The sequence below is a fragment of the Otolemur garnettii genome, unplaced genomic scaffold (genome assembly GCF_000181295.1).
Source record: "Otolemur garnettii isolate 467f Iridium unplaced genomic scaffold, OtoGar3 scaffold00043, whole genome shotgun sequence".
In the NCBI taxonomy this organism is placed as follows: domain Eukaryota; kingdom Metazoa; phylum Chordata; class Mammalia; order Primates; family Galagidae; genus Otolemur; species Otolemur garnettii.
This window is the reverse complement of record NW_003852438.1, coordinates 10,358,620-10,368,640: the sequence shown is the minus strand read 5'-3', so window position 1 is coordinate 10,368,640 and position 10,021 is coordinate 10,358,620. Positions and strand designations below refer to the sequence as shown.

Below are 10,021 nucleotides of genomic sequence, written 5' to 3'. Positions count from 1 at the left end.
AAAAAAAAAAAGATAATGTCTGTCTAGCCTATAGTAAAGGCTCAATAAATGTTATCTAGTGCTGTTTTTTATTTTTATCCCAAAAGCTAGGGCAAATACTAAACATTTTGATATAGGTTCAAACTCTTTCCTCTGTAAGTATATATGTGTGCATCTTAAATTGTAGTTTCCATATCCCCAACTACCCGCCGCCCAATGTATTATACCCTGAAGAACATACTTTCTAGCTAGAGACTATTCCCAGAGTTTCTCTTTGATCCTGTAGGAGAAATTCTACGGGTTTTGGTACATAATAAAGAATGTTAGGGTTTGATTGATGGTGACTCTGTATTTACCTTTCAGGAAGCCAAGCATGGGGCGGACAGCCAGTGTATCCCCAAGAACCTGATGATACCTGCATTTTCCCTGATGGTGGGCCCTGTCCATCTGGCTCTTGGTCTCAGAGGAGAAGTTTTATTTATGTCTGGAAGACCTGGGGTGAGGGACTCCCTTCTCTGGCCTGTCATCCACACTTGTATTTACCTCTTCATACCTCATCACCTTTCTTTTTGCCACCCTTAACTTCTTTGATTTTCTTCCGTCTTCATTTTCCCCAGGTTTCTTCCTCTTCTATAGCACCTAGCCTCCTTCAATTCTATTGTAATTCTTTCCAGCAGCCCTTCTCCAATTGTAGTCCTATCCCACAGAACCCCCCATTAAGACCCCTTCCCTGCACACACACCCCCATGTCATATCCAAACACCTTCAGAAGTAATCACCCTCAATAGACCTCCTGACCTCTTCTCTGGTACCCCTCAGTTCCCTTTGACTAGTAACTTCCTCCTCCCTGCTTTTCCTTCCAAAAACCTCAGGCCAATACTGGCAAGTTCTAGGGGGCCCAGCATCCGGGCTGAGCATTGGAACAGGCAGGGCAATGCTGGGCACACATACCATGGAAGTGACTGTCTACCACCACCGGGGATCCCGGAGCTACATACCCCTTGCTCACTCCAGCTCAGCCTTCACCATTACTGGTAAGGGTTTAGAAAGGGGCATGGCTAGTTATGGTGGGGAACTTGGCTGGACTGAAAGGGGACGTGTGTGCAACCTTAAAGGGGCTGGCTGAGGAAGACCTGGGCAGAGAAATGTGGGGCTTATAGCCAGTGAAGGGCTGTTTCGTCAGCTTGGGGTTAGAGATTGTGTCTGTGAAAAGAGAAACTATGGCTCAGGCCTGGTTCTCATCTTTTTTGTCTCCAATCCTAGACCAGGTGCCTTTCTCCGTGAGTGTGTCCCAGCTACAGGCCCTGGATGGAGGGAACAAGCACTTCCTGAAAAATCAACCTCTGACTTTTGCCCTTACGCTCCATGACCCCAGTGGCTATTTGGCTGGGGCTGACCTCTCCTATACCTGGGACTTTGGAGACAGTACTGGGACCCTGATCTCTCGGGCACTTGTGGTCACTCACACTTACCTGAAGTCTGGTCTAGTTACTGCCCAGGTGGTCTTGCAGGCTGCCATTCCACTCACCTCCTGCAGCTCCTCACCAGTTCCAAGCACTACCAATGGGCACATGCCAACAGCAGAGGCCCTGGGCACCACAGCTAGTCAAATGCCTACTGCAGAAGTTGTAGATACTACACCTGGCCAGGTGGCAACTACAGAGCCTCTTGGAACCACAGCTGTGCAGATGCTAAGCACAGAAGTCATAGGGACTACCCCTATGCAGGTGCCAACTGCTGAGGGCACAGGTACAACACTTGAGCAGGTACCAACCTCAAAGGTCGGAGGTACCACATTTGCAGAGATGTCAACTACAGAACCTATAGGCACAGCACCTGCAGAGATATCTACTGCAGAGCCCTCTGGAACCACAGACGCACAGGTAACAACTACAGAGTTGGTAGAGACTGCAGCTGGAGAGTTACCCACCCCTGACCTTGAGGATCCAGGTGCCAACTCAATCATGCCTACAGAACGTATTACAGGTAAGAAAACTAGTGTGAACGAGGCTCACCGAGGCTTGTTTTTTGTTTTTTTTTTTTTGAGACAGAGTCTCACTATGTTGCCCTTGGTAGAGTGCCGTGGCATCACAGCTCATAGCAACCTAAAACTCTTGGGCATGAGCAATCCTCTTGCCTCAGACTCCCAAGCAGCTGGGACTACAGGTGCCTGCCACCATGTCCAGCTAGTTTTTCTATTTTTATTTTTATTTTGAGACAGAGACTCACTTTGTCACCCTTGGTAGAATGCCATGGCATCGCAGCTCACAGCATCCTCAAACTCTTGGACACAAGCTATTTTCTTGCTTTAGCCTCCCAAGTAGCTGGGACTATAGGTGCCTGCCACACACCCAATTATTTTTAGAGAAGGGGGTCTCACTCTTGCTCAGGCTGGTCTCGAACCAGTGAGCTTAGGGCAATCCACCCGTCTCAGTCTCCCAGAGTGCTAGGATTATAAGCATGAGCCATGGTGCCCAGCCAGTTTTTCTATTTTTAGTAGAGATGAGGTCTCTCTCTTGCTCAAGCTGGTCTAGAACTCCTGAGTTCTAGCAATCCACCTGCCTTGGCCTCCCACAGTGCTGAGATTACTGGCTGAACCACCTTACCTGGGCAGATTTCTACCACTGAGAACTATTGGGAAGGCGAGGAAACAGACTGTGATTATTTACACAATGAAATGATATATGATATGTAAATATCATTGTCTACTCAAGTATAAATGTATAGAATTTTTTCTAGATTTTGAGACCTTTATCCTCCCATTTTTCCACCCGTAGATTCCCGTATTCCATAGCAAAAGGGAGGAATGAGATGATGACATATAAATGAGTTAAAGTGTTGGATGTCTGGCCCAGGGACCTGCAGTGTATGGAGCACAATAAAATTTGAGGATTTTTTAAATTTTTGTTTTTGCAGTTTTTGACCGGGACTGGGTTTGAACTCACCACCTCTGGCATATGGGGCTGGGACCCTACTCTTTTGAGCCACAGGCACCGCCCTTTGTTTTTATTTTTGAGACACAGTCTCACTCTGTTGCCCTGGGTAGAGTCCTGTAGTGTCATAGCTCATAGCATATTTGAGGGTTTTTAAAAACTCCAACTCTATTCCTATCCATGTGACTCTGCAACTGTCATTTTCTTCTTCTGGGCCTGTTTCCTTATCTATAAAATGAGATTTCCCACATCTTATCTGATTCCAAGTCTGTGTCTCTAGGATCCAGTAGGTCTGGCTTAACCTGGAGAAATGCCTGCTTGGCCTGTGCTTCTGGATGACTCATCTGTCTCTTGATCTTGTCTTCTCAATCCTCTCCTTCCAGGTTCCCTGAGCCCCCTGCTGGATGGTACAGTCACCTTAAGGCTGGTGAAGAGACAAGTCCCACTGGATTGTGTTCTGTATCGATATGGTTCCTTTTCCCTCACTCTGGACATTGTCCGTGAGTCTTGCTTAATTTGGAGGCTGATGAAGGGAGGTATATGTTGCCTAGGGCAAAGTGTTGGAGACATACCTTGGGAGAAATTACCCACCTAGACAGGAAAAATATTCAACTGCTAGTGTCCTCTTTTGAAGACACAGAGATGGGATTGGTGGAGCAGTCCTAGAGCTTTTCTTTGTCTGTGGGCTTGGGAATGCCTGGTATAGGAATTCCCACTTATAATCATGCAACTCTGCAGAGGGTATTGAAAATGCCGAGATCCTGCAGGCTGTGCCCTCCAGTGAAGGGGATGCATTTGACCTTACTGTGTCCTGCCAAGGCGGGTAAGTGTTCCACTGGTTGCCCTGATAACTCTTGGATTGACTGTTGACTGGCTCTCTGGTCTTCGGTGTACCTTCCCAGATCCCCTGATGTAAGGTGATACCATTTTCAGGCTGCCCAAGGAAGCCTGTATGGACATCTCATCACCAGGGTGCCAGCCTCCTGCCCAGCGGCTGTGCCAGCCTGTACCACCCAGCCCAGCCTGCCAACTGGTTCTGCACCAAGTACTAAAGGGTGGTTCGGGGACCTACTGCCTCAATGTGTCTTTGGCTGATGCCAATAGCTTGGCAATGGTCAGCACCCAGCTTGTCATGCCAGGTAGGTGCTTGGACAAGAGCTAGGATGAAGGGGAGTGGGCAGAAGACAGCTGGAAGAAAGCAGACACTGATTGACACTGTCTGGGATTCTGCTTGCAGAGCAAGAAGCAAGCCTTGGGCAGGCTCCCCTGTTTGTGGGCATCTTGCTGGCGTTGATGGCTGTGGTGCTTGCATCTCTATTATATAGGTAAGGGCCCGTCCAGTTCAGGCACCCTTGTAACTATGCACTCTTCCTCAAGGGGAGGAGGAACCACCACTCCTTTTGAGGAGGCATGGTGTCCAGGAAAGAGCTGGGGTTTGGAAGTTGGACAGGCCAGGGCTGCAGTCTTCCTGTGGGATGTTGGGGAATCTTCCTGAGACTCTGAAAAGTAGAAAAACTAATACCTTCCCTGTGGGGCTGTTGTAAAGATTAAAAGCAACGGGAGTAAAGCACCAGCTCTGAAGCAAAAGTTTAACAACTAATGATTTTAATGACTATTGTTAGTAAGAGTGGGGCAGTTTGGGTGAACTGAGTTCTCCACCTGCAAGAAGGGCAGATCCTAGGGTAGTGCCTGTGGCTCAAAGTAGGGTGCCAGTCCCATATACTGGGGGTGGCGGGTTCAAACCCAGCCCCAGACAAAAACTGCAAAAAAAAAAAAAAAAAGAAGGGCAGATCCTCAGGTCTGGGGTCGCATTATGCTCAAAGCAGGGGAACTCCTAGGGTGAGAGGGAGAGAGATGGACAGAAGTTACCACAGAAAAAAGAAGATAGTAAGAAGGGGAGGGAGCTACGGTCAATGCCAGGCAGACATGGAAAGAGTTATGTCCACTTCTTAGGAGAAGTATAGACAAGCTACCTTTGTCCATTGCTAACCAGTTTCCCTCTTCTCCCAATATCAGGCGCAGACTTATAAACCAGGGCTCAGCTTTCCCCATTCCCCAGCTGCCTCGCAGTAGCACCCACTGGCTGCGTCTGCCCAGGGTCTTTCGCACTTGCCCCATTGGTGAGAATAGCCCACTCCTCAGTGGGCAGCAGGTCTGATTACTCTCAGATGATGCCATGATTTTCCTGGAGTTCACAGCAACATCTTTTATTTTCTCCAGTCATGTCTTGGAGACTATTGTAACCTGAAATAAACACTCAGAACCTGGTCCTGGTTTTTTTTTTTTTTTTTTTTGCTTTCTTCTTGGGAGAATCTGTCATTTAAGAAGTGAAAGTGTAAAGGAAGGAAGTGTACCACTTAATTACTAGACATCCCAATGGAAAACAAAGTTATTTTATTCAGATGAGGCACTTTTAATCTATGGATCTGTGGGGTGTGTGTAGGTGTGTGTTGCATGTGTGCACGGGGACTGGTGAGGTGGTGCAGGATAATAAATACTGGGAGGGTGAAGGAGCACTCCCCTGAGCTGGCAGCAATGTACAGAGCCTAGGGAGTAGACTCCAGGGACAGGGAGGTGGGTTCAAGGCTGACTTGGAGGCTGAGGGTGTCTCCTTCAGCCCAAGAAGCCAAAGAAATTGGAGGCACGTGGGGGTGGACCCATGAGCATGGGCATCTGGTTCTTGTGGGTGATCTTGATCTGGAAGGGAAGGGAGCACATTCAGAGGCAAGACCTGTTGCGTTGAGGCTGGAGCACCAGAGATTTGGGGGGAAATTTGTGGGATTTGGGTTAGGTCACTGGGTCCTAGAGAGACCATGGTGGGGGAGCCAGGAGGTAGAGAATCAGGGTTGGGGAAAAATGGAATGGTGTACAGGGGGGAACTTTAGGCATCAGGAGCAAGTAAAGAAGCTCTACAGTGGAAATTAAGGATTCATGGGGCCTGAGGGTTCAGTTATTGGCAAACAACCACAATACTCACTGTACAGGGTGTTTGCATCCAGGGTTCTCCATCAATTTGCATGGGGAGGGTTTTTGTGGTGCTATGGAAGGCCAAGGAAGATTAATAGAATTTTTGTTACCAGCTGAATACTAAAACACTGCTTCTCAGGCTGCCTTTGAGACCCTTTTCACTGAGGAAGATGTCCTAGTAAAGCTCCTCCCCACCATTCCCATGACACTTCTGCTGTGCTGTCCCACTCCCTCCCTCCCTGGCTCTTCCTTACTGGAAGGTGATCTCAGAGCACTTGGCCAGCCGATGTCCAGCACTCTTGAGCTTGGTATAGATCTGACCCATCTCAATTGCACCCTCCAGCCCTACTACTTCCAGTCGCTTGTCACTTAGGTCTGGGGGTGAGAAATAGAGAGATAGGTTTTACATAAGCAGAGTGTTACCAAAGAGAGACATACCTTTCCTTGATCCCCCCGTCCCAGCTTCCAAGGCAGCTCCTCTCACCTGGTACACAGGTTTTCAGTATATCAGGGTCAGTGATGACTTTAGCTGCGGCACCTAAGGCCTGGTTGATCCCAGAGAGGTCCCCATGAAGTTTCTTGGTATCACCCCAGAGGTTGGAGCCACCGTGCATGCTAGGGATGTTCAGCACTGCAATGCCTTCTAAGGACAGGTTGCTTAGATCCAGCGGTTTCCCACAGATCTAAGGGGAGGGGGACACAGCCCCAGTTGGGGAGAGCACAATTCCTCACCTCATAGCATAATCACAGATGTGACCACTCCATTTAGGAGATGACAAAGGAGGGCAGGGTTTAGAGGTGGGCAATAGATGAAGGGAAATAGGGATTAGTGTATCTTGAGGACTTGGAAAATCAGGGTTGGAGAGCTCAGTGGTCAAAGAAATATAGGTTCATGAACACGGGAAGTTCCTAAGGGTGTCTATGGAGGGAGAAACTTGGATATTAGAAACAAAATGACATAGGTTTGGGTCTTATCACACGCACCTCAACTGTCAAAGACTCTTCCAGCTTTTTGCATGTGGAGAAGATGGATTCTGATGTGGCAAATTCAAAATACCATAGCTTGTTCTTCATTCTGTGTCAGCCCCAGCACAAGGCCCAGTGGAGAGGGGACAGGTTACATAGGGCTTGCAGGGATAATAAGTGACAGGGAAGGGCATTGTCCTTCCAACTCCAGTCCCATGGGAATAAGGGTAGCTTTGGCTGGGGGCTTTCCTAGAGGTGCCACTGCCCAGCTAAGCATTCTGAATCAAATTTGGTCAGAACCTGGTCCCTAACACTGTGTATGCCCACACCCCCCTCTCCTTTCCCTGACCTGCTGTTGAACCTCTCGGGATATTTCTCTCGCATGATGTGGAATCGGTGAGCAATAGAGGCATCCTGGAGAGTTCAAGGTTTGTAAGATCAGAGGCCTGCCTTTCCTCTCTCTCCCTTTCTCCCCCACCCCAAGTCAAGGAGCAGCATATTCCAAGTTCTTTTCTTGTGACTCACGCCACTGTGCCACTCTCCTGATTTTCTCTTAACCTTCACCCTCCCTTTCTGCACTCCATCACCTCTGCCTGCTTAGCTCCCACTTCCTCCTTTCCCCCACAAGCCCCACACCACTGACCACACCAATGGAGAAGTAGTTATTGATGATGTGAAAGGGGACTGGGTCACTTTTTTCTTCAGTTTGTTGTGGTATCACCTCTACAGACCATCGATCCATATATACCACTTTGCTTGCTTCCAAATCCTTGAGGATCTTTGCCAAATTCTGTCCATCATACCCTAGGAATGGAGAAGACAGTTGAGCACTGTTTCCCAGAAAGACCTCTTCTCTGCTCTTAGCTCCACAGATTCCCAGGGTTTCTCTGGTTTGGTTCTGCCAGTGAAAAGGTGGGGTGGCTCAGTGCCTGTGGCTCAAGTGGCTAAGGCATCAGCCACATACACCTAAGGTGGTGGGTTCGAATTCAGCCCAGACCCGCCAAAACAACAATGATGGCTGCAACCAAAAAATAGCCTGGTGCTGTGGCAGGCGCCTGTGGTCCCAGCTACTTGGGAGGTGGAGGCAGGAGACTCGCTTGAGCCCAGGAGTTGGAGGTTGCTGTGAGCTGTGATGCCATAGCATTCTACCCAGGCGGACAGCTTGAGACTCTGTCTCAAAAAAAAAAAAAGAAAAGAAAAGGTGGGATACTCAGTCACAGGTCCTATGAACCAATCTCAGGTCAGCCTCTTGCTGACCCTTTTCTCCACATTGTGTACAGGGTGAATGTTTTCAATGTGTGTGCACATCTAAAATTGATCCCAGCTAGGCACAGTGGCTCATGCTTGTAATCTTAGCACTTTGGGAGGCAAAGAAGCAAGGATCACTTGAGCTCAGGAGTTCAACACCAGCCTGAGCAAGACAGTGAGCCCATCTCTACAAAAAATTAGAATGGTGGTGCACACCTGTAGTCCCAGCTACTCAGGAGGCTAATGCAGGAGGATCACTTGATCCCAATAGTTTCAGGCTGCAGTGAGCTATGCAGCTGATGCCACTGCATTTTAGCCTGGGTAACAGTATGAGACTCTATCTCAAAAAATAAAGAAAGAGGGCAGAGCCCATAGCTCAATGGGTAGGGCGCCAGCCACATACACACAGGCTGGCAAGTTTGAACACAGCCGGGGCCAGCTAAACAACAATGACAACTGCAACAAAAAATTAGCTGGGCATTGTGGCAGGTGCCTGTAGTCCCAGCTACTTGGGAGGTTGAGGCAAGAGAATTGCTTAGTTTGAGGTTGCTGTGATCTGTGCCACGGCACTCTACCAAGGGCTACATAGTGAGACTCTGTCTCAAAAACACACACACAAAAGAAAATAAATAAAAATAAAAATGACTTGAAAGTTCATCTGGAAGACTGGAGAGAATATCCAGGAAAATGCTGAAAAAGTGAGTGACAAATGGGGATAATCCCTCTATCTCATCTCCACTCTCATCATGCTTTCTTTCCCCATTTGACAAGACAGAACACAGTATTTTTTTGGGGGGGGACAGAGTCTCATTTTGTTGTCCTCAGTAGAGTGCTGTGGCATCACAGCTCACAGCAACCCCAAACTCTTGGGCCTAATCTTAATGCATGAACCATTAAATAAAAAACAAAAAAAAACTTTTGGGCTTAAGTGATCCTCTCGCATCAGCTTCCCAAGTGGCAAGGACTACAGATGCCTGCTACAACGCCCAGCTATTTTTTTTAGACATGGAGTCTGGAACTCCTGAGCTAAAGCAATCCACCCACGTGGGCTTCCCTGAGTGCAAGGATTACAGGTGTGAGCCACTGTGCTGGCCTAAGCACACAGTATGAAGTAACAGTGTCTAAACAGTGGTATATTCGGTGGCGGCACCTATGGCTCAAAGGAGCATGGTGCCAGCCCCATATGCCAGAGGTGGCAGGTTCAAACTCAGCTCCGGCCAAAAACTGCTTAAAAAAAAAATAGTGGTATACTGGCACAGTGAATAGACTAAAAGTTCAATATTAAAGAATAGAATGCTCCAAATAGATTCAAGTATATGTGGAAATTTAGTATATGTGATGACATGTCAAGTAAACGGTGAAGAGATTTTTTTCAATAAATAGTGCTAGATGTAGAAGTCATGCCTTATATATATGAAAATGACTTCAAGAATTTGTACTACAGGCTAGGCGTAGTGGCTCACTCCTGTAATCCTAGCACTCTGGGAGGCTGAGGCGGGAGGATTGCCTGAGCTCAGGAGTTTGAGACCAGCCTGAGTGAGACTGCTATGTTCACTAAAAATGAAAAACTGAGTCAAGAGGATCATTCAAGGCCAAGAGTTTGAGATTGTGAGCTATGATGCTATGGCACTCTACTGGGGGTGAAAAAGTGAGACTCTGTCCCCAAAAAAAGGGAAACAATCAAAATGTCTGTCATTAGGGGAAGGTTATGTAAATTATGGCAAATCCATGTCAAGAGATACTGTGCAGCTATTGGATAAAAGGTGAAATCTATCTATATGTACTAACATGGAAAGATCTCTAAAACATAGTCAATGAAAAAAGAGATCCCAAAACCATGTGTAGCATGAGTCCATTTATGTTTGTTAAAATGTGTTTACGTGGGCAGCGCCTGTGGCTCAGTGAGTAGGACACTGGCCCCATATACC

The 10,021-nt window shown here is 47.6% G+C and overlaps 2 protein-coding genes across 4 annotated transcripts in view; one reads left to right on the top strand and one right to left on the bottom strand.

Annotated features, from left to right (window-relative positions):
- The window catches only part of PMEL (premelanosome protein), a 9,899-nt gene extending 4,829 nt beyond the window's left edge, over positions 1 to 5,070 (top strand). For 2 of the 3 annotated variants that reach the window (XM_012805596.2, XM_012805597.1), the window contains 8 exons: positions 343 to 477; positions 852 to 1,013; positions 1,243 to 1,965; positions 3,296 to 3,412; positions 3,651 to 3,735; positions 3,846 to 4,051; positions 4,150 to 4,237; positions 4,929 to 5,070. In XM_012805596.2, the coding sequence (XP_012661050.1) occupies positions 343 to 477; positions 852 to 1,013; positions 1,243 to 1,965; positions 3,296 to 3,412; positions 3,651 to 3,735; positions 3,846 to 4,051; positions 4,150 to 4,237; positions 4,929 to 5,070 (1,658 nt within the window). The remainder of the gene's footprint in view (positions 1 to 342; positions 478 to 851; positions 1,014 to 1,242; positions 1,966 to 3,295; positions 3,413 to 3,650; positions 3,736 to 3,845; positions 4,052 to 4,149; positions 4,238 to 4,928) is intronic. The other variant, XM_023513619.1, reaches the window with a different exon arrangement.
- Positions 5,071 to 5,282: 212 nt separating this feature from the next.
- DGKA (diacylglycerol kinase alpha) overlaps positions 5,283 to 10,021 on the bottom strand; it is a 24,058-nt gene continuing 19,319 nt past the window's right edge. Inside the window, exons 16-22 of the mRNA XM_012805504.2 lie at positions 7,489 to 7,649; positions 7,195 to 7,259; positions 6,864 to 6,954; positions 6,364 to 6,562; positions 6,134 to 6,254; positions 5,890 to 5,950; positions 5,283 to 5,609 (exon numbers count right to left, since the gene is read on the bottom strand). Coding sequence (XP_012660958.1) covers positions 5,526 to 5,609; positions 5,890 to 5,950; positions 6,134 to 6,254; positions 6,364 to 6,562; positions 6,864 to 6,954; positions 7,195 to 7,259; positions 7,489 to 7,649 — 782 coding nt within the window. The 3' untranslated portion in view covers positions 5,283 to 5,525. The remainder of the gene's footprint in view (positions 5,610 to 5,889; positions 5,951 to 6,133; positions 6,255 to 6,363; positions 6,563 to 6,863; positions 6,955 to 7,194; positions 7,260 to 7,488; positions 7,650 to 10,021) is intronic.